Source organism: Sander vitreus, chromosome 4 (genome assembly GCF_031162955.1).
Source record: "Sander vitreus isolate 19-12246 chromosome 4, sanVit1, whole genome shotgun sequence".
NCBI lineage: Eukaryota > Metazoa > Chordata > Actinopteri > Perciformes > Percidae > Sander > Sander vitreus.
The window spans coordinates 21999778-22024270 of NC_135858.1; the positions used below are offsets into that span (position 1 = coordinate 21999778).

Below are 24493 nucleotides of genomic sequence, written 5' to 3' on the forward strand. Positions count from 1 at the left end.
GAGTTTTAAAAGTGAATAATGGTGTCACTGATACCATAAGCTAAGCTGCTTTGTCTATTTCTTCCAGAAAGTTATGAAGGCATTTGTCAGACGAAAGATCAGTCAAGTTGACATGATGAAGATCTCTGTGAGATAGAACGTTGCTCTATTAAATAAAAATGATTGTGAGCTCTTAGTACAGTGTTCAGATGTTTTGTCTTACTTTTGCCTAATTTTTCTGCCAATAATTTAGCTATGGATAGTTTATGGTGGCTATATAAACTATTCTTTCATCAAAATTCACGAAATAGGAAGACTATAGGATTATAAAGTCACAAAAATAATCCCATAGAAGACCAGTCTGTAAGGCAACATTGAAAGAGTGTGTACAGATGGGTAAAACTTGTGTCAAGATGATTGACTTTGACAAAATCAAACTGAGAAGTAATTTCACTGTAATGGATCATCTTGCAACAAAGGCCTCTGATATCTTCATGTAAACCTAACTGTATGATGCAGACAAACCAGGGATGATTTTAAGGAGACGAGAACCTGGATCATTAGTGGAGAAAAAGAAAAAGAAAACACCACTATTATCCAGCTTCTCTCTGGGGTTGCCATGCTCCTGTCACTGTAATGAGATGAAAACAAACAGTAACTGTAGCCCAGTGTGTGTGTGCAGACATACTATATCCTTGTGTGTATCCGTGTGTTCTCTTTTCTGGTATCAATGGCAGTCACTTAGAGAGTGTGAGTCAGTGTGTTTACTGTTTTCACAGATGGAGCTTTGACACTGTCTGGATAACTGAGATAAATGGCTTGCACCGCAGTTCAGCAGATGGGAAAAACAACAGCCAGTTACACACACACACACACACATGCACACACACACACACATGCGCACACACATACACGCACACACAAAATTAAGCACTTTATTAACTGATATATTTTTTATCCTAATCACAGCAGAGCGGAAAACTGCAGCAAAGAGTAGCTGCTCATTAGTGGGGAAACGTCAGCTGTCGATTGGCCGCTGATTCAAGCCAATATAAGGGGAGCTCATCTGTAATCAATTAACAGCTGCAGTTACTGTAGTTTCATGGGATTTTGACAAAACACAAACAAGAGAGAAAAGGTGAACAGTGTGCCAAAGACGTCTCCACATAACTTACATTATGGTGCCATAAGAGAGATTTGTGACAAATGTGTTACTGGCCGTCATCCATCAAGCCATCTATAAATGACTTCCAAAGGTTAATGTTGTTTAGCGAGAGAGACCATCAGGTGGGTTACAATCTGCTGTTGCTGGTCCTCTAGCTCCACTAATGTCCTTGATACTCCTGACAAATACTGCCCCCGTGTGGACAAAAACACTTCAGCTGCTCTGAGGGAAGCAGGGGTAGACTGTCACAACCGGAAGTAACCTGAACCAGACCCTCAACCTGCATGCAGTGGTGGATAAAGTACTCAGATATTTTGCTAAAAGGGACATTTAGGTATTTTTTCAACCTGGACACTACTTACCCATTTGTGTCTAAGTGACTAATGTGAACAAATTTAAAATTGGTCCAGTATTGAGCGAGAACGCTGTAACCGGCAGCCGTGAACGGGGTTGTAATGTAACACTATAGGGCAAATGTACACCGTCAATTTCCATCCACCAAAAGTGCTGTTTTTGCCACTGACAGGTTTAGATTGTTATTAAAAGTGTCTCACTTAGACATTACGGAATTGATCAAATACATTTTAATTCACTGTTGCTGTGAATACAATATTATTGTGGGGGCAAACAGAAGTAATATACCATGGTGTCCTAAAACTTAATTTAAAAAATGCATGGACTTCTTTCCGCACTTGCATTATAACTGCTACTTCAGCTTCTTTGTTTATTTTAACATTCTTTACTACCACTTCAACTGAAAATATAAAGAACATTTTCAGCAGCGAGCACATACATTTTCTCGTTTCACTATTTTTTCATTCATGAAATTCTCGTCACTGTTTTTAAATGTCCCAGAAATTCTGCCGTGAGCTGATGATGCTCACATCACATGCTCCCTTCTCTTAACATTTGGCTTGTAGAGCAGCATACTCGTCACTTTATCAGGAAGTCACTGAGTCATGCCCAAACAGCATGATATTCATAGGTCAAAGGATAGCACACACACCAGCACACACTCTTATCAAAACACATTTGAAATATAATTTATTGCACATTTAAAGATCAACATAAAGTGGCACGATACCCATTTCAATCCTGTAACATAAGAAAAAAAACAAAAAAAGTCCTTACAAAATGCTCACACCTTCTGTTTATGATCATTGTTTTTGACTTTAGAACAAAATGGCCATGAAGTTGCAGGAATGCCAGACTGAAGCTGCATAGATTCATAAAAAAAAACATGTAAAAAAGAAAAACAGGACACTTCTTTAATATGGCACAGGAAATCCAATCAGACATTCGCATTACTCATACTTGTCATGAGCCCATCAACTTCCACATTGTCCCAGTAACTTACAGGCGTTTCAGTGTGTTACAACAAACAGGGGATTTCCAATTCCTAAAGAGGAAAGCACTGATAAGATGTTCTCGGAAATATATACTTTATGTCAAGCCCAATTTTAAATTGTCTTTTTCAGAAAAAAGTCCAATAATAAAAAAATAAAACATTCCTTAAGCCCCATTTACAGTAGCATCTTGATATTAAAACATTTTAGGAGCAGGTGTGCAAGTGTAAAAACCTCAACATGGAGGTGCATTTAAAGAAAAACAAATTACTATACAAAAAAAAAAATTTACATGATAGTCAGTCATTTGTTTAAGATACTATTTACATCTTTGCCCACATTTTTCATCTCAAATCACAACACAAACTCCAATTTTATTGTGGTTTCAGAATCATCCACATTATTGATTAAATTAGCCGTCGGGATTCCTTATCACCGGATAATAATTTCATGGTTTTAGAGGGAATGGGGCCATTTCTTATTGCTGCATGGCTCATATTTTGATAACTGGTTTCATAGTATTTTTTGGCAACAATCTATAGCTTTAAATCTACTATTGCTGCATGGACTACGTCATAAACTAAACCACTGTGAAATGGGTGACACCCAACATAATACCTGCCATTTGAAAGTGGCTTACATGAAACAAAACCAACCCTAAAGAGCTACAGTATGTACAATATGACAGTGAGAACTGGCAGCAGTGGGTAAGATAAATTAAAAAAAGTAGGTTAATGGCACAAATGTTCAGAAGTCTGTTTATAGGATGATCCCCTCACCTCACCTGAACCTTGAATAAAGTAAAAATACACATATTGATGTACAGGACAGCATAAATACAAACCCAGCCAATGATCAAGAGAAGAACGGCACAAAAGCATGCTAACTGGTTTTAAAATCAACTCTTATAGTAAGTCATAAACACAGTTTTATTAGAGTTACCTGATCAGAGTTTAACAGCTTCATGAGGGCCGCCTGGTTGCATATTTCTATGGACACAACAGCTGTTAAGTGTTTTTGAATCCTTCAGCAAACAGTACCAGGTTTATCTGTCCATTTTACTCACCAACATGGCGTTTACTGGGGAAATGGAGCAGATTTTTATTGAAAGTTTAAGAACTAAAAACCCCCAAGTAAGCCCCTTGATAATAAAACATTATATACATGGACAGCAGTAAAGAAATGTGATTTGTTTGGACCACAACAACAGGCTTTTGCACTCAGGGTTTTCCCATCTTGAGCTGAGTTGAATATTAAACAGTGATTGAACATATGATTAGTTTGGTAGCCATGAGCCTCTTAGTAGGTCACATCAATGTTTGATGAAAGTTACCCCATTTATGCCTCTGAGGAAATGAGCTGACTACTATTAAAACTGCTTTTTAGTGCCCCCATAACAGTGCTGATTATTTTTAATGCAACTTTCCAGTTAAATCAAGGTAATTTAAAACAACAAGCATTCAAACACTACCTGCATCAAAGTCATTTTTAATAGTAGAGGTTGTATCCAGCTTGCCGCTGTACGGCCGTTCAGCGTATGTCAAGAAATACAGCTAGAAAAGAGAAGGAGGGTTAGACAAGAGAGAAAGGCCTCACATTTTAATTCAATTCAAATTTAATTTTCAGCGTTAAGGCTCTGACACACCAACCCGACGGCCGACCTTCGGCAGAAAAGGCAGTCGGACTGACTGTCTCCCTGAGTTGGTCAAAAAAGTGCCTCGGAACACACTGAAGCGACTCCGACTTGAGCGTATGTTCTGCGCGTGCGCGAGACGCAATACGTCTCCATAACAGCAGGCGGCGCTAATCTGCATTATTATTATTGTAAAAGTATTATTGTCGCCCAAAAAAATGAAAACCGGCATATTTTATGAAAATAGTTCACCGAAACGTGTTTCTCAAAACATTTTAAGCGAGAAACAGGCCATGCAGTTGCTGAATCTGTCTTCATTTCAGATCGACAAAGGTCAGTTTAAAAGATTTTCGTCAGATTTTGAGAGACTCTAGTCACGCTCATCCCGCTCGTCATTTCCAGGTTAGCACTCCACCAATCAGATTGGTCATTGAGTCTGACTGCCCGCCTTCCGATTCGACAAGTCAACTGAAGGCCGATGGCTCCTCCGACTGACGGAACACACCGAACAGACACGAGTCACTGACCTTGCCAGACTGTCCGACGGCCGATAATCGGGTTGGTGTGTCAGGGCCTTTCCAAAACCCGCCTGTTGGCACTACCAGGATAGTGGATCTAACAACCTTGCCTATTGATAATCAGAAAAAAACATTAAGAGAAATCAGGAACTTTTTTGTCTGACACTGGAACAAAACCGTAAACAAAAAATGCATATTGTCAAAGTAAACATAAATAAAGATGCAATGTAGCGTTCCAGAGCTGAGTTATTTGGAGACACTTTGAAGAAGCAGCACTTGAGAAAACTGGAGAGAGATACCGCAAGTCAGACAGAAATAGAGAAAGAGAAGAGAGAGGCAGAAGGGAGATAAAGGACATTAAGAGAGACAGACTTTCCTTTGGCACCTGAGCCACAGTGGCAGTGCTCTTCTGTGGACGGAAAAGGTACCAGGCGAGGGTAAAGAGACACAACAGAAGAGGGAAAGAGGGAGGTTTTGCTAAACAGCTCATGCCCAAAATATCTTCCCTTGACCTTCTCTCTTCTAGGGGAGGTTTATTCGTTTCCCCCTTCGCTCTGTCTGTAGATCCTGATTCAATTCCACCCACATCAGTCGCACCTCTCAAAAAACATGAATTCAGAGCCAGAGTCTGTCCACCAGGAGTTCTCTTTTACAGCCTTTAACCTCACTTCTGCAAGCAAACCTTCATTAAACAGTGAGCGCTTGCACAAAAGAGATTCTTCAGGTTCTTCTGTAGCAGTTTCTTTATGGCACATGACGGGACGTCTGCAGGTTTCTATCTCAGTTTTGCTTCCACAGAAGAATCTCAAGTTCCTCCCTGATGAGTTTCACAGGCTCAGATCCTCCCACAGGTGCTCCTCTGAGGTCGGTTAGTGCAGATCGTTCTGTGTTGAGGTTCTCCCCCCGGGTTCGGTTCAGTGTATGTGGTTCTATAGGTTCTCCCCAGGCTGATACTGGGGTTCTGTGGAGGTGAAGTAATCCTCTAGGAAGCCCTGCAGGTACTCAAATGTAGGCCTCTCTTCTGGGTCCTTCCTCCAGCAGGAGAGCATGAGCTCGTGCAAAGAGCTGGGGCACTCTGCCGGGCAGGGCATCCTGTAGCCGCGCTCTACCTGGTCCAGCACCTCGCGGTTAACCATACCTGCCCAGAGAAACAGGAAGTTATATTTAGGGAACAGACAGACCTTCTGCCTCAAAATAAAATCAGTAATTTTTAATAAAGTCAGGATGAATGATTACATTTTGAATTTCCAAAATATTTGTTGTGGTATTTTGAGAGCAGATGATATTTATCATTTAAGTTCTTAAAACATTAAATAAGTAATTCTATAGTTTAAGCGTTTGTAGGGCTGCAACTAATGATTATCGTCACAATCGGTTAATCTGATGAGCATTTTTGTCGGGTTCGTAAAAAATTTCAGAAAATAGTGAAAAATGACCATCACAATGTCCCAGAGTACAAGATGACTTCCTCAAATAGCTAGTTTTGTCCGAAACCCAAAGAAATTCAGTTTACTATCACAAGGAACAGCACCAAATCCTCACATTTGAGAAGCTGGATAGAGAGAATACTTGCTTGCAACATTTTTCAAGTTTCAGCTCATCATGCAGCAGGATTATTGTTTAAGAACGTCTTGTTAAAGAAACACTTGTTTTAATGGGGAATTGCTCGGGTGCTGATATATTTTGTGAGTCTCTACCTGGATAGGGGACTCTGCCTTTAGTTGCCAGTTCTGTGAGCAGCACACCGAAGGACCAGACATCTGACTTGATGGTGAAACGACCGTACAGAGCTGCCTCTGGTGCTGTCCATTTGATTGGGAATTTAGCTCCTAAACAACCATGGGAAATTAAAGAAAACAGTGACGTATGTTTGCTTTTACGTTAATACAAATGAAAGAATAATCTGTTGTGGAAAGAGGAGGTGTGGACTCACCCTGTCTGGCAGTGTACTCGTTGTCTTCAATGAGTCTTGCCAGGCCAAAGTCAGCCACTTTACACACCAGGTTGTCTCCCACCAGGATGTTGGCAGCGCGCAGGTCTCTGTGGACATAGTTCATCCTCTCCACGTAGGCCATGCCTGCTGCAATCTGGATGAAGTGACGGAGAGAGAACAGGGATTTTATTATAGATACAAATGTTGTGTAGTGTTTATTGTGGCTGAACTGAAAGTTATTTTACCTGAGAGGACATGTCTACTAGTTGAGGCAGACGAAGCATCTTCCCTGCTTCCCCTTTAAGGAAGTCCAGTAAGCTGCCTGTGAGTGCAAGGTAAAACATGTTTAGACAAACTACAGTGGTAAATTACATCACATTACATGTCATTTAGCTGTCGCCTTTATTTGAGCGACTTCCAATTAAGTACGTTCAACCATGAAGGTACAAACTCCAGACAGCAAGAATCAAGTGCAAGCATATTAGCTTCAAATAAGCCAAACTACAACGAGTCACGTGTAAAAGAGAATGCATGAAATAGATAATGACCAAATGAACAAGTAGTTTTATTTTTTGTATCTTATTTTGAGAAATATAAACCTGCCAGCTTTCAGTACTTGACTGTGAACAGTACGCTACAGTAGCATTTCAATTTCAGTACCAAAAGAAGTACTGAAGTTTGATACCCAGCACTTGTTACAGTCTGTGTCCTGTATTACCTTGGCTCATATATTCTGTCACAATGTAGATAGGCTCCTCAGACACAACAGCATACAGCTGGACCAGCTTCTCATGCCTCAACTTCTTCATGACCTGTGCTTCCTGAAGAAAGGCCTCTGGAGACATGGTGCCAGGCTTCAGGGTCTTAATGGCTACACGAGTTGTACCATTCCATGTGCCTGTCAGAAAACACAGAAAAAAAACACCATTACGTATTTGATAAGGTGTTAGATCTCCTCATATAATGTAGACTTAAAGGAGCAGTTAACATTTTGGGAAATACAGTGTTAGATGACAAGATCGATAACACTCTTACATATCAGACTAGTATGGTAAGGACAATTCCGGCGCAAAACGAACCTAGGGGTTAATAACGGATGTATACCCACTCTGTCGTTCTCTGGACATGTTTTCATGCTAATTGATTGTGTTTGCAGCTTGAACGAAGCTAGCGCGGACCGCTGGTTAGCTTACAATGCTAGTATTTGGGGCACAGGGAAAGTAAAAACAAATCACTATTTATACCACTAAATAGGCTTAAAATATCACTAAACTTCAACAGTAGCATAGTGAGGGTCCCTACATGTTAACCGAAGCATTTAGAACTTTGTAATTGTCCAGTGTAAGTCCAGCTCCGTGGAAGGGCTACGAGAGAGAGAGCTATGCCGCAACAGAGCCTCATACTTCGGGAAACTGGTGGTGTACCTGCGGACATTGTGAAGCTATGGCCACTGAACAGGAGTATCTGTGTTGCACGGAGTGGGACCTGTTGGGTTGCAAAACACCCAAGAGACGCAGTGTTTTGTACAGTCTGAAGATTCCCCCTCTCTGATGAACAGGGAAACTTTTTTCCATGTCCCGAAAATAAACTGGAGACGGTGACCCAGACTGGAGGGACAAGATGGACAGTTATCCACTGAGTAAGTAATCTAGACAAGTTATGTTTTACATCGGTGCGATTATTTCAGATATATTGTGCAAATTGCTTTTGATTTTAGTTGGCATCGCTAGCTGTAAGTCATGACTGGTTTCCCTGGTGAGTACGAGGCTCTGTAGCCCTTTCACGGAGCTCCCGCAGCTCTTCGTTCAACAAACTCTCGGTACACTTACAAAGTTCTCAATGTTTCGGTTAACATGTAGGGACCCTCACTATGCTACTGTTGAAGTTTGGTGATATTTTGAGCATTTTTAGTGGCATAAATAGCGATTTGTTTTTACTTTCCCTGTGCCCCGAATACTAGCGTTGTAAGCTAACCAGCGGCCTGCGCTAGCTTTGTTCAAGCTACAAACACAATCAATTAGCATGAAAACATGTCCCAGAGAACGACAGAGTGGGTACACATCCGTTATTAACCCCTAGGTTCGTTTTGCGCCGGAATTGTCCTTTAATCTTCTCATCTAACTCTGCCAGGAAGCATTAAAGCATATTTCCCAAAATGTCAAAGTATTCCTTTAATGAGAAATCAATTAGCTATAATAGCTTTTATCAGTTTTCACCTCGTCATCGCACTTGATGAGCAATTGATCCTCATATTTTGTATATTGAATGTTCTCTGCCATGGCATGAGAGGAATTCAATCAATTCCACTGAAAAGCAGCGGTGCGTAGTTCTTACCCATCCAGACCTCTCCAAAGCAGCCCTGTCCCAGTTTAAGGTCGAGGCGAAGGGACTCTCGGGGAATCTCCCAGGCGTCCCTGGCCAGTCCCTGGGTCTGAGGTTTGGACACAGGACACACGTCTGATAGAGCGTGGCACAGCCCATCAGAGTGCTCTGAAAGAGGCAAAAGAAGAGAGAGTGAACAGGCAGGTTGGGGGCAACAGTGTTGTAGGAGGTTAACCATCAGAGAGCAGATGTGTCCGAGTACTCACTGCGGTAGTGGAAGACTAGCTGCTGTAGGCTGGTGAACTGGGTGCGGGAGGTGATGTAGAAACCTCCGCTATCCAGCTTCCTGATCTTGTAATGTTTAACATTCAGGCCTTTGGTGTTATCATAATCCAGCACTGACAGGCAATATGCTCCTGTGAACAAGACAAAACAACAGACAGAGACAGGTTAGAACAAACCAGTCATATGAGGGCCAGGTGACAGCTGCTCTGTGGAGTTTCCTAGCAGCTGTGCTGGGCAAGTCCCTCATGGCCCCTTTAAGGGCCCTGGAAATTCGACTAAGCCTTTCTGTCCTTGTCCAGTCTATTTGGTCATAGTCTCTGGAATTCTCTCCCCCCCCCCCCATGAACTAAGGTCTGCTACAGTGTCTTCTTTTAAAAGCAGATAAAAACATAGCGTATTTCGCAAGCTTTTAGTTAGGTTTGAAGTGTGCGGTTAACGAGCAAAACTTTTGTTTTAGAATCAGTATTATTATTCCCTTTTTTTATAATAATACAAACCCCAAAAAGTTGGGACGCTGTGTAAAATGTAAATAAAAACAGAATACAATGATTTGCAAGTCCTTTTCAACCTATATTCAATTGAATACACTACAAAGACAAGATATATTTAATGTTCAAACTTATAAACTTTGCAAATATTCACTTTTGAATTTGATGCCTGCAACACGTTCCAAAAAAGCTGGGACAGGAGCATGTTTACCACTGTGTTACATCGCCTTTTCTTTTAACAACACTCAATAAGCACTTGGTAACTGAGGACACTTATTGTAGAGTTTTAACTTGCATTTATAGATGTAGCGACAAACTGTGTTAACTGACAATGGTTTTCTGAAGTGTTCCTGAGCCCACGTAGTAATATCCTTTACATAATGATGTTGTTTTTAATGCGCTCAAAGGTCACAGGCATTCAATGTTGTTTTTATTATGGACTGTAGATGATGAAATCCATAAATTCCCTGCAATTGTACGTTGAGAAACGTTCTTAAACTGTTGGACTATTACTCACAAAGTAATAGTACTGAACTACACATACTAAATTACAATGTGTTTCACTCTGTTGCTATTACACACATGCTCAGTACCTATACATACACTAATGGAGAGATGTCAGAGTGAGGGAGCTGCGCATGGAGAGGTGCCCCGAGCAGTTGCTTTACTAAAGCGCACCTTGGCAGAGCCCAGGAGGTGAACTGGGACCTCTCCCGCTACCAGTCCACCACCATACTTTGGTCCACACGGGACTAGAACCAGCAACCCTCCGGTGCCCAACCCAACTTCCTACTGACTGAGCAACTGCTGTGCGTTTGTCATGTTTTTGTCATATATTATCTTTGCCTATTCATTTATTTTTTGCTTTTTATCTTAAAGCACATTGAGTCTACGCCTGTTGTATGAAATGTGCTGTATAAATAAACTTGACCATGGTCCATTAGTACGTAAAGTTTGATCTTACTGAGTATAGCAGTGATAATTATTGACTTGTTTTGTACAGCCACTTTTCAGAAAATTACATTTACAAAACGAGAAATAACTCTTTCCTGTGGATATCTAAATTTGTGCATAATATAACGCCTCCACACAAAAACTACAAGACTTAACCAATCATTGGGACACATACACCACTAACAAAAGCTGAGATGGTTTTTCCTTTCCGTGATTAAGGATTTGAAGTGGGTTACTGATGACATTATTAGTCTGACATGATTTACATTTTGGTCAACATATGAACCATCTGTGTCACACTATGAGCCTCAGGCCCCGTTCAGACCTGGTTTTAACATCCGTCCTGAGTGATCTGATCACAAGTTGACAGCTTTAAGAACTAGTGTGAATGAACCCAGGAAACATTGAGAACACAATAAGCTACTTCACACCACAGAGATTCAGTTAGAAGCCACAGAAGTACTGAGAGCTGAACACAGAGACTTTTAAAGACGTCTTTCTCCCCTGCACAGGTCCTGGCGACTGCCGGTAGACATCCTTATTTTTAAGTTCATAAAACGTACCCAGAAATCTGACCATATTACACACATACAGCCGCCGCGCAGAGAAAGGTTACGTCCTTCAGCACACAGACAGACTGAAGGCAGCACTTTTTCATTATTATTCACATTCCTCATTCACAGTGATCGGATCACTCAGGACAGATTTTAAAACCAGGTCAGAACGGGGCCTCACATGTGACATCAAATACAGAACACACCCAGAGGCCAACACACCTCCTGTCAGAGCTCCTCCTACTCTCCCTGATCCTCCCCCTTTCCTACAAGTCTCCCCCTTCTTCATGCCTTCATGCTAAGTGTGTGTATATTGGGAGATCAGAGACTTTTAGCCAGGGGGAAATACAGCACCCTCCTAGGTTGACCTAGTTCTAGCAGAGTGATTCACCCCTATCCATTCACAAGGCCCACTCCACTCTTTTCCTTTCTCCCCCACTTCCTCCAAAACAACCCCCTAAAGAGCCAACTGACGTCACAAGGACTAGATCTGACTGTAGAGTTTTACAAAAAGATGGAAAGCTCCAAAAAAACAAAGATATAGTGCCATGGGCCTGTGTGAAAGTTAACAAATGACTTAATTACAAGGTTCTGTCTCTTTTAAATTGAGTCCCTAAAGATCTATTTATTTCAAAGTAAGATCACATCTGCTGTGTGGAGTAAACTTTCAGGGACACAGAGAAATTGTCATATATAAAGTTTAATAAAGTGTAAAGTGTTGACACATTTTAAAAATAAAAAGCTCAGGTTTCATGAAACTTGTTTTTTTAAGTCTGAATTTTATCTGATAAGGCAAGGCATGCATTTCCTGTCTGTTGTTATATTATGATCTTTGGACATTTTAAAATGTACGTTTGTCTTTCAAAATGGCTGCAAAAAGATTTCGATGTAATGCTGTGATTCTGTTGTGTTTTTAATTTTTCAAAGCAATTGCTTTTATCATGATAAATAAGTATGTGTGCAAGTAGGGCTGCAACTAACAATTACTTTCATCATTAATTAATCGCCCTATTATTTTCACGATTAGTTTTTGTCAAAGTAGTGACTATATGTCCGACTATCAGTCAAACTATTACAAAAGGCTAACATACTATACCAGCATATATTTACATTTAAGAGTCTGGAACTTGTGAATTTTGGCTATTTTTGGTTAAAAAAAAATTACCTTAAAACAATTTAACAAAATTGTTGCTGATTCATTTTCTGTAGATCGACTAATTGATTAGTCGATTAATCATGTCAGCTGTCCATGGAGGCCTCAGGGCTTATACCAGGTAAAACAGCCTAAAATGGGTGATATATATTTCAAAATAACATGGTAAATTTAAATTGATCTACATTTAAAAAGGTATGGTTTTTTACATTACATATTTCTTAAAGTTGTCTTAGAAAGAGAGATTTAATACATCATTATTAGCAGACACGGAGAAATGCAGAAGACCAAATTGAACCATCTTGATAATGCCTGTAGCCTCTAGAGTGTCTGCTCTCTCACCTTTAGTGGTCTCGCTCTCCCTCACCAAGAAGGTTCCTCGTCTGTTCTGCAAGTTCAAAAGGAGCCTCTCGGAGTCGCGCCGAGTGATCTTCCCAAAATACCACCTGCCAAAGTGGGCCACGGAGAATAAGATCAGAGAGAAGCTACTACTGAGCGCCTAGAGCAGGCAGGCAGAAATAGGTTTTGACTGGAAATACAGAGGGCTGTACTGGATGGTATATTGGAATATATTCTCTCTATACTATTTGCATTAGTAGGTACAGCATAGAGAATAAAGCTACATTCAGGCTTGGCACTAAGAAGAAATGTCATATCTGTAGGAAAAGAAACTGCAAGAGTGAAACAAGGGAAGAATAATGTACTCTTCTGCTTGGATGGAGTCGGACGGAGCCACATAGTTGCTGGGGATATAACCACTCTCGCCTGTCGTCAGGGAGCGAGCGAGCCACCAGTCCCCTTCTCTGTGACAGAGAGAGAAAGAGACAGAGAGAGAGGGCAAGAGAGTCAACCATAAACAGAAAACTGACCGAGGCAACCATAACATTTCTTGGTTTAATGATCTTTTAGTTTGTTCCCAATTAAGAGACACAATATTTAATGGAGGAAGGACACTTAAGAATAAGAATAATATTAGTCTGTATTTTTCGTATTGTCAACAACTGCCATAAAAAGACCAAAACCTACAATACAACCTGTCTGTGGCTCTCAACTCCAAACCTGTTGGTTCCAACTGGAGACGTAAATGTTTAAAAAACGAGTCACAAAAATATTGGTTCATTTTTAAACAGCTGGGCACTGCCTGTTTTCAGCAACCAGAGTACATTATGCAGTCGTAAGGGACTACTTTCAGCTGCGGATGAATACATGTTATACTATACATATTTATGGCACAAGGAAGGTGTATGTGGAATTGACTCAAAATAAACTATAGTGCCAACATTCATCATAATGAAGGAACATATCAACCAGTGCAACAGTTTGGCTCATTGATGTGTTTTTAATAGTTTTATGACAACAAATTGAGGTCTATGGTACTGGAACAGAGGAATAAGCTAAATCAGGCTTTGGCGCCACAGACAATAATTGTTAGTTGGATAAATGTATTGTTGTTTCTGGTCTTTTCATGGGATATGTTGCCGATTAGAAAAATATAGAATATCGCCAGACTAATCGATTAAATATTACAGTATCTGCAGCACAGGATGCTTCAGATTGTGTCCTCAGATTATGCCTTAGTGAGAATGTCTACTTCTGATACAAGTTGAAACTTCCACTGTTTGACTGACGACCCATACGTTCTTTACAAAGCAAAGAGGAAGCCTAAAGATTGAGTTTAAAAAAATACACAACCCATCCCAAAGTGAGAGAAAGAAAAACATTGTTAAACGAGGAAATAGACAGACAAATGCAACCTTTTGTTTCACTTGTAGTCCCTTAGTTTACATTTTAAAATCTGTTGCTCTATATAAAGTGGTGTACAATATGTTACATACCAAGCAAGTTAGAGCACCAAATCTCTCCACAATTTACTAATTCGTTGCAGTTACGCTACGAGTTTGAACAGACAAATCCACGCAGCAGCAAAGGGACAGTGAACAAAAGGTTGTGTGAGATTTTTTATTGCATTAAGTATTACTGACCTGAAGCTGTACTTTTTCCTAGGAGAAACCAAGAAGCATGAGAGAGAAAAAGAGAGAGAGAGATAACAGACACAGCAGACACATCAAAACAGCAAGGAGACACAGCAAAGGCAAGCAGCACAGAACAGACAGATAGCAGAGGAGCCGGATATGCTGTGGCACTACACAGTGGGGTTACACAAGCTGCAGTTTTTAAAGTTTAAAGTTCAATTTTTAGTGCAGTATTTAACATTTTTAATAATTCTACAAGAGAGGAATGCATAAATATCTCTCTATTTACTATCAATGAAGGATCACATCCTCATGCGGGATTTCTGGATTCAATTTACAGTCCCAGTACTTTATATTAAGTATTTGCCTTAAAAATGTTTATAAAAAATCCCATGCACCAAATACTGTTTTGTAATGTAGATATTGGAACTGTAATATTAATATTGAAATATTGAAAATGAATTAATTATATTTTGCAGCCCTACTATGTAGTGCCAGATTATAGATAAAGAACAGCAGATCAGACTTATGACAGGAAGTTATGGAAAGAGTTCACAGGAAAAGAAGAACACATGTGTAGGAATCATGCTACAGACGCTTTAAATTCACATCATATTTCACTTCCTACTACTAAAATCTACTTTCTATTTAAATCACACCACAGCGCAGACAAACTTCAACATGTGCTGATGTCCAACAGGAAAACACATTTTTTGGGTGTTATCTGTGTGGAGGAAAGATATGTAGAGTGTAGTGACCATGCTATGACTGGCTCTTTATAAAGAAGATAAGGATGAAGACAGTTGCCCGAGAGGAACAGAATGCATTAGTAAAGTACCATTCTGCTCCATTTTAGTCAACAGATGGAGAGGATCAGACTCGGCTGTCTGGATCGCTCCAGTTACCAGCTCTGACTGTCTTTATTCATTTACACATTTGTCACCTCGTGTGCGAGTACAAATCGGTTCATTTATCTTTTTGTGAAGTTGTGACATCAGAGAGAGAGGGAGAGGCTGTTGATTCTTACGTGTTGTTGACAATCTGCAGCCTGTCGCCTTTCCTAAAGGTCAGATCAGACGCTGTCCGTGACTCATAGTCATACAGCGCCACAAATGTAGTGACACCTCCTGCAAGAAACAACACACAGAAATATGCATTTAGGGAACAATGTAATTAAAGACAATGGTACTTCCCAATAAGATCTATTCACACTCGCTTCCATAATCTAACTTCAATAATACAGGTCTAGCCCTAGATGATAATGTGCTCTATCCACTGTAAAGCTATAAATCTTCGGTATATTTTGCCTCTGCTCCATTTATGTATAAAACAATTTACAAAGGCATAATGAGAAATATCGACATTCAGACTGCTTGTGGCTGATCATCCGTGAAGGACAAAGCCATCATATCGATTGGCTTTCCATTTTACGTGTAGCTTTCTACCCCTTCCTTTAAATGAACCAGTGATCTAAAGCTGGGGGCTCTCCAGCCAATCATCGATCAGCTCATTAGACGCACAGGAGGAGGCAGCCAGCAGGTACACCAGCAGCCCTCCACTCCCTGGATGGAGTAACATTAACTGAACCATCTGGCCAGTCTAGACACATTACAGCTTAATGTCAAGTCAAATCTGGACAGTGTGGCACGGCAGGCTTCAAAGTCAAAGAGAAGGTTTAAAGTTAGTTTGACAGCCAATGGTGGGAAAGGGAAAATATTTTTCTGTTGACATATGACTCACTGTTAATCAGTTCTTTTTTGTGTTCTCAAACTGAAAGCAAGTCAGGGCGGACTAATAGATAAATCTCATCAGATCTTATTAAATCTATTTCCATTCTGCAGCTCTGCTCAGCTTCACAACTTTATTCACACTAGAAAATCTCTTGCATCTCTTTGTAGACTATTTTGTACATTTTCCAGCAGTCATTGGGCATGAAAGAGGCATATATACTGCTGAAAAAACTTCCACATGTCGTTTTTTACAATTCTATTTTGTATGAATTAAAAAAATGAGACATGCTATTGTTTAACTTAAAAGGTGCTGGTAGGCAGATTTTGTTACTTTTGGACAGAGTCAGGCTAGCTGTTCCCCTGTTTCCAGTCTTTATGCCAAGCTAAGCTAACCAGCTGCTGGCTGTAGCATATCACATTGAACTTGCTGACGTGACAGTGGTATCAATCTTCTCATCTAAGTATTGGCAAGAGAGTGAATAACCATATTTTCCTTAACATTCCCTATTATTATTTTTTTTACTGCTTTACAATTAGTTTGGGTCACTACCTGAAATATAAAACTCAAGAATAAAATCTTATTTAGTAGCATTTCTTATTTGACTGAAGCATTTCCTGTAAAGAGTAACATTTTGTAATATTTGCAGACCTAACCCCTCTCTCAAAGGGCCGCCTACCTGAGAGAGGTCCTCTCTGAGGCGAGGTGATGGTGCCTGTGTGGTCCACCCCTCCAAAGAGAGCCAGCTCAGGAGTGTTTGTGGGGGCGAGCTGGTGTTGCCCTTGATGCCCCCGCCTGCCTGTCCCAACGGCAGGGCTCCTGTTGGGGGTTTGGGTCTGTTGGGCAGGTCCCAGGTGGTGGAAGTGGCCGCTGTCTGAGCCTGTGCCGATGGTGCCATCCAGGCTCATGGAGCGCTGGCCCGGCTCCTTGGGCTTGCTCTTGCCCGCCCCCATATGCAGACCTGGGAAGAGAGCCAATGATGAGTAAAGATCCAGCACTTGTCATCGCTATTGAATCCCAAATAGCACTGAAACGATTAATCAAGTAGCCGATCGACAGAAAAATAACAGCAACTATTTTAATAATAATTTAATTGATTAAACAATCAAATAACCATCAAGGAAAAGCATAATTCTGTGGTTTCAGCTTCTTCAAAACACCAATTCATTCAGTTTTTATTGATTCACCTTTCTCAAACTAAAATTCCTCTCAGCAGTGTGTACTGTGAGCGTCACATTCATCTTTGCTCACCACAGAGTATTCCTGGAGCTGCTCCAGGTTCAGTTAGAACCGTTTAGCATGCAAATACTCTGAGAACAGCACACCTTGAAACAGCCAACACAAATACATTGAAGGGCATCCCTATCTGTTGATTCAATCTGTTCTGAATCAATAAGCAAACAAATAAAGGAGCAGTGGCTGTAATGAAACTAGTGAGTTGACAAGGACAAAAACTGTTTCACCTCCTACAGGTAATTACAACGCAGCTTCTCCTTTCCATCCTGATGCAGAACACATCTATTATGGCCTGATAAATGCAACAAGAGTGCGCTGTCATCATGAGTGCAGACAAAGACAAACACGCTCAGACAGTCAAGTGCACCCACAGAAAGTTGGAGTGCTGTGTTCACACACCAAGTCCACCCCTTGAGGGAGTGCAGAGTGACTCACTGTGAGACCGGCTATTTAAGGCTGGCTGAAACAGACACAGTCATACACACATGAAACAGCCTTGTTCCTTTGTGAATAGAGGCACTCTCAGTTCCAGACAAAGTGTACGCACCGCGCGGTGTGTGTGTGTGTGTGTGTGTGTGTGTGTGTGTGTGTGTGTGTGTGTAGCTGTTCCTTGGTCTCTGGGAAACAAGGCTCTATCACACACTAACACCCAGCCATGGTTGCGTCTCACATCCTTTTTCCAACACATGCATGTATCCGTGTGAGCATTCCCTGCACAGTTGTGCGAGTGTGATAGACAGGACAAAGAGGGTTATTAACAGACAAGAAGGAAGGAACTGGCAGTGGCTGTAAAAAGAACGTGTAGGTGGTTGTTGTGTACTGCATGGACAGCTGAGGCTTAGTGGGTGTTATAAGTGTAATGTGCAAGCATAACATAATTACACAGGTATGGGAAATCTCAAAGATATGGAAGGATCTTACTGTGGAGATGTGTGGGCGCATAAGCTGCTGAGAATATGCACAAGCATGAGTGATTTCAAGCACGGTCATGCAAGCTTTGATTCAACTCTTGCCAGGATGTAATCTGGCGCACTGGGGGGTTAACATATCCCATGGTGCAACACTGAGTCACACAGAGATAGGCCCATAGGCCTGGATGAGAGGTGGACAGGACTGTGTAAACTGTGTGAAGAATAAACCGCTTGATTTAGCCAACTACTCTGGATATCAGTAAAGGACTTTGGGTGCTGCCTCAAACGTCAGCTCACTGAGGAAGCAGATGTTTAAAGGACAAAACATAAACAGAATGGGCAGACAGGACCGCAACTGATCACAGTCTTAGATTTTAAAGAATGAAGGCACTTATGTAACAAATATAATTAGCAGTCCACGTAGTAAATATTCAAACAAGCATAAGTGTGCTTGAATCCACTCAGAAGCTATTCATTGTCTTAAAAGATCCAGTGCTACTTAAAAGGTAATTGGTGATCTGTATATTACGATAGAATTTACTTTTAAGCATCAAATCAAAGGCGATTTAGAGTCCCTTCGTTTAGATGCAACAGGCTTAAAAACTCTTTTATCCACAAGTTTATCCTGTTGCTAAACCAAAATCGGTATGCTGCCAATTAAGATCTGGATCTGAGGATATCATATCATGAAACAAGTTTCTTTGTCATGGCTATTGATGTGTTTTCGTCTTTGTACTATGTGTAATTGTTGTCTAACTCTGTATGTATTTTTCTTTTTCTTTTTAAGCGTAGCTGCTCGGCAACGCAAAATTAATTTCAATGTAAACACAAAAAAAAGCCTGGGAGGCTGGGTGTCTGTCCGAAAGAAGCATAGCCCATCAGGTGTCAGATCCATGGGAAAGAGACGGCAAACTAGTTAATTAAGGATTTAGAATGTATTGGTGCTGATTAATGAGGCTCAGCAGGCAGACTTGCCGCTCCACCAGAAACCAATTTTAGAGATAATTTTTATAACATCTATCTCAATTCCAATAGTAAGTTCAACTATCAGATAAGTTGGTTCTAACAGTACATTTCTGATGTGAAGTTTTCTGTTTGTGTAAAATTACCGAGATACTAGTGTTGATGTGATACAAGGAGGTCAGAGCGAGTTAGAAAATGACTCAATAAGCTGATGGGGGATTCAATATCCGTGTCCAAATTGATGGTATACTGCAAAGTTAAAGTATGCAGTGAGTGCTGCATATTATTGATAAAGACAAACATAAAGTTAACTGTATTGCAGTATGCACTGCGTACTATGTAAGATTTGACTTTCGAATATAAAACTGACTTAAGAGCACACCGATATAGGGAGGTAATGATCCTCGACGAGCACTGCAAACATATCCCCATACAGTTATGGCAGAAGCCATGTCCTATAAAAGTCACTTTCCCCTGGTTCTCTCCAGGACACTGCAAACACCAGAGTATCCTTGAAAGCCTCAGAGTATGCGTATGTAAACAACAGAGCTAGCACTGTAGCTGACCCTGACACCTTTTCCTAATATGGTATCAGAGTGCCTTAATATCAAGACGTGCCAACATGTGACTAATTCCAATGATATAAATGGAGAAGAAAAGATGAAGGAGACACAAGTATACTGGACAAAAGCACCAACAGGTAGAAAATACGATATTTTAAAGTCTTACAAAGATAGAAGAAGAGGAGAAATAAAAAGACGGAAAAAGTTATGAGGAACGAGAGATGAGGAGAGATTTTAGTGCCTTGTGAGCTTTTCCATTCAACAGGAGCACGGGGAATTGTGGGAGAACCAGATTGCACCACACTGCGACGACTGCCAGTGACAGCAACAAGAACAGGCACCTGAGCAGTGGGGGGATGAAAGAGACGCTTTATTTTCCCTTTTTCCAGGACAGAAATCAAAATCTTATTCCAAAAGAAACTCTTGTTGCCTTTCACCTCGCTTTACAGGATCATTATTATTATTATTATTATTATTAATGTTAAAAGTGTTATTTCTAAGTAGGTTTTGTCTTAATTTAAAGCAGTATGAGCTGCATTTCTGGTTTACATTTGCTGTAAAAATAAAGTTATGGTTTAATAATGTCTGAAAAGACAATAAAAACAGACATGCTGACTGTGTTAATAAAGTTGTGCCTGGTTGTGCTGTGGGAAAGGAGATTTGAAGGATTAGATATGAATCACGGCAAATAGAGGCTTCGTTCAAAGGCTGTTCTCTGAGGGGTATTTACCTCAGAACCATGATTGAGTTCAAGAGCGCTTCCATTTCTGCAGTGCATGTATCACTGGCCTCTGTCTCTCAGTGTTGACAGAGTCTTACAAAATCTATTCAAATCTATTCACGCTGTCATTTTAAATCTGACGCTTTCATTAAAGGATAGGTTCACATTTTCACAAGTCTGTTAAAAAAAAAACACACACACACACAAAGAAACAGTTTTTGGTCGCTGAATGTTGGTTGTGTCTAGATGGTAACCCAAGATTTGCGAATATCTCGCAAGATAGTTGAGGTTAGGCATAGACCTGGAATGGTTAAGGTTAGGATAGGTCGTCAGGCAGCGAGTCTCGCATGAGTTTTGGCAAAACTAGGGTTACCATCTAGACACCTGGATTGTTCCACACGCCGTTTCCAATGTAAGTGATGGAGGTCACAATACACAGCACAACTATCGGATGGATTGCCATGACATTTTGTACAGACATTCATGGTGACCAGTTGATAAATCTGACTGGTATTGGTGATCTCCTGACTTTTCCACAAGTGCCACCATGAGGTTGACAATTGTGGCTGTGACTGAAATTTCTTGACACATGTTCCCCTCAGGATGAATTGTAATCACCTTGGTGATCACCTGCCTTTTCATCTAAGGCCATCATCAAGTCAACATTTGAATTGGGCTGTAGACATCTTTTTCATACTGTGCCCCACCACAGCTCAACAAGGAGCCATTGTTCAGGGATACGATGATACAATGAAGGAATCTGGTAGGAAAATCACTAACTTTGAAAGATACTCACTTGATTAAACTCAGGCTGTAGCCTCATATTGGCTTCAGATGAACTGAAGAATGCATTTGTGCACAGAACAAGGACTATGGATTTTGTCTTGTACATTGGAGTTGTGTCAGGAAGGAATTTCTTCAGGACCATTATGGACAGGAGCGACCACAGTTTAGCGTTAGCATGAGAGTGTTGTATTCAAAAAGAACAAATATGAACCTATCTTTTAAATCTTTGATGATCTACAGTTAATATTGTCCTGCAGGGCACAATGCCTTTACTTCAGGCCTTGCAATTATCTGCTCAATTATTTGCACATAGTCTTGTGGAAAAACTTAAGTTGCTGGTTTCTAATTTCATTGTATAGGCCAAACTGAATGATCAATTAGCTGGGATGCTAAAGTTCCATAGTATAAATGCAGTAATTTGGTGCAGAACATAATGTGTCAAAGTGCTGCCTTTAAGTACAACTTGCATTTGATTTTGCACAGGTTTCAACTACACAAAGAATTTAACTCTTTCTCACATTTCCTCCGTCTAATCATGCACATTTGTAATTCTCCATCTGAAGCTGAGCACACAAACTTTACATTTCTGGTCACGCAAATTTGTCCATAACAAACCTCAATGAGTCACAACAACAGACGGTAACAGTTGCCACTGTGCTGCAGAGAGTGAAGGAGCTCGAGCCAGTGTTTCAGTCGAATGGGAAAATTACAGTTTGCCCTGGAGAGTAGCAGCAAGGGTGGGGGGACAATGATGGTTCCTCAAGATCAAAACAAGCGGAAATGAGCACATTAGCATCACTGTCCTATCCTGCTATATGCTGGATAATAACATGAAACAGTGCAGTCCACATACATAATACACAGATTGCCTATGTATAGCCTGGGTACGCGAGAGAGAGAGAGAGAGAGAGAGAGAGAGAGAGAGAGAGAGAGAGAGAGAGAGAGAGAGAGAGAGAGAGCGGGCGGACGGGCAGTTGATTTAAAGAGGGCCCAAGAAAAGACAATACAGTCACATAACTATCAAGTATTGTCCCATTTTAGTACTGTGGATGCCTTAATTAGATATTCCCTGTTTTCTTTTCCCCAAATCTATGCTGACCCCCACTCACTTTGCAAAGTCTGAGCTTGTGTCTAGCTATCCAATCTCATCTCCCCTCTTCCTCAGTGACAAACACACAGAGGAGAGGCAAAAAGATGAAGAGGAGAAGGAAAAGGGGGGTTGTGGCACACAGCTAAAAAAACCCATTTCCGTTTTCTGTCCATCTTTAACTGCAGGCTCTGGCTGAATGTGATCCAGGCTATGAGAAATAGCTGCTACAGCTACAGCAGACTCTATAAAGGAAGGCAACGGGTGGTAAAGAGGTCATGAAATGATTGTATTAGTGACAGACAGCTAATTTACAGACAGCCTGTCTTTGTGATTTACAGGATATTAAAATAAACTTGGTTACTATTTTGTTCTCTCCCTCCAAAAATGTATATATTCTTTTCATGTGTTCTGACAGAAACAGAAACACAAGAGAATGTTTGACATTTATAGCCAACTAGAGCTGCAACAATTAGGTGATTAATCAATTAGTCGATTAAACACATATTTAGCAACCATTTTGATAAATAATTAATCAATAAGTAATTTTTAAAACAAAAATAGGAAAAATTCACCTCTTCAATTGAGAACACTTTGCTTTGTCTTTTGTGACAGTTAATCAAAAAATATTTGTGCACTGAACTGTTGACCAGACAAAACAAGATACTGTATATGAAAATTACCCTGGAGCTTTGGAAATATCTTTCAATATTGGATCATGTTTATAGACCAATCGATAATTCTAGAAAACACTTGTAGATTCATCAATATTATAATATTTAGTCACAGCCTAACAAGTCAAGACCAACATCAATCTCCTACCGCCCTGTGAAAGGGAACATTATGTATTTGACCCATTATGTACTCTCTCAGCTTGTAAAACATTGTTATTTGAGAGAAAGTCATTCAACAATCCAATTAGGTATTCTGTTGTTATTGCTCAGTATGTATGTAGCCTTGTGTTTATCAGGCATAGCATATTATACCATCATCTAAGGTTGTCCAGTGTTAAAAATGCAATGTTGAGCTTTCCCATGATTTACGTGTCATTTTTTAGTGGAAATTAGCTGGAATATATCCAAATCGCAAAACCGACTGTAAATAGATTAGCCACATAATTAAAATTCTATTTCCACGGGATTAGACACCAGTTGTCAGCAAAGCTGCTTTCAAAGAAACAAGGGGTGGGGTAGTAGCTGCCTACAGGAGAAGCAGCTGTCAAGATGATAACGCCTTTGCTATGGGAGGGAATAAAAAAAACCACAAAAAAAAACATCAACAGTCCGTGTTTGCCAAACTGATCCACATTAGGCACGTAAATAGGGATTTGTGAATGGCAACGGGGATAAAAGGGGACAATGCTGCTGTGGTACTCTTCGCATAGCCTACAGCGCATATGCGGCCTGATGAATCAAAACAGGTGCTGTTACAGCTCCATTTTGAATTTCGATGGTTATTGGCTGGTATTTTCTGTGCGCAGTCGATTTACTGCGTCTTCCTTGTGGGTTTTTTAGTCGTGAGAATGTCAGAAATATGACATATTTTATCTGGGGGTGTAGTAAATCGTCAACAACGGAGACCTGGCACAGACTGAGTGGCACTGACCAAATGTGCGAGCAGCACTGACTGAATGGCCTGTGCAACAATGAAATACAAGTCAGCGTGAGAGGGGGGTATCAGACACTGTGTGTAAAAACATCAGTATGAGACATAAGCAGCAACAAACCCAAAACCCTGAATGTAATTATGAAATAAATCCCATTTTCTCGCATTAAAACGCCACACGCTCTAATTAACTCACCTTTAACGCGTCTAGAGATTCAGCCCCAAAATCAGAGACGCGCAGCGAGGAACCGTGTTAAATCCTTATGGCTGTCCTCATTAGAGAAATAATGGAAGCGGTTGGCCAGTTGCTGTAGAAACCTCGGACCAGCCACGAATCCCATTTAGCGAATATCGGCAAAATCGCAGAAAGGGGAGGTCATGACGGGGACTGCCTTCGGGAGCAGAGGGCACAGCTGCGGTGGGCTGGACGAACACCAACTACGGTGAAGTAGCTTGCTCAACTGGGAAGAGTCGACGGCGCGGTAAATTCATGTGAGGAAGCAGGAGTGGTGTGGTGTGGAGAAGACATGCCTCGTATGGGGGGAAGGCACGGGATAGTGCATTACTGACGAAATACGAGAGCGCAAATA

The 24493-nt window shown here is 40.7% G+C and overlaps 1 protein-coding gene across 1 annotated transcript; it reads right to left on the reverse strand.

Moving 5' to 3' along the window:
* Positions 1-2171: 2171 nt before the first annotated feature.
* LOC144517135 (proto-oncogene tyrosine-protein kinase Src-like) lies at positions 2172-24493 on the reverse strand. Its single transcript, XM_078249015.1, has 12 exons — positions 24100-24493; positions 16711-16992; positions 15331-15430; positions 13035-13133; positions 12673-12776; positions 9163-9312; positions 8909-9064; positions 7293-7472; positions 6820-6896; positions 6575-6728; positions 6339-6470; positions 2172-5779 (listed from the first exon to the last, which is right to left on the reverse strand). Exons 2-12 carry the CDS (start codon positions 16982-16984, stop codon positions 5571-5573), a joined length of 1635 nt encoding a protein of 544 aa, XP_078105141.1. The 5' UTR covers positions 16985-16992; positions 24100-24493; the 3' UTR covers positions 2172-5570.

What these genes read in the sequence shown, in the direction of transcription:
- LOC144517135 (XM_078249015.1), bottom strand. Translation starts at nt 16,984, where the DNA reads ATGGGGGCGGGCAAGAGCAAGCCCAAGGAGCCGGGCCAGCGCTCCATG. An exon ending in GCTAGTCTTCCACTACCGCA is followed by an intron (nt 9,065 to 9,162) that starts GTGAGTACTCGG and finishes TGCCTCTTTCAG; the next exon opens with AGCACTCTGATGGGCTGTGC. An exon ending in CGAGTACACTGCCAGACAGG is followed by an intron (nt 6,471 to 6,574) that starts GTGAGTCCACAC and finishes ATGGTTGTTTAG; the next exon opens with GAGCTAAATTCCCAATCAAA.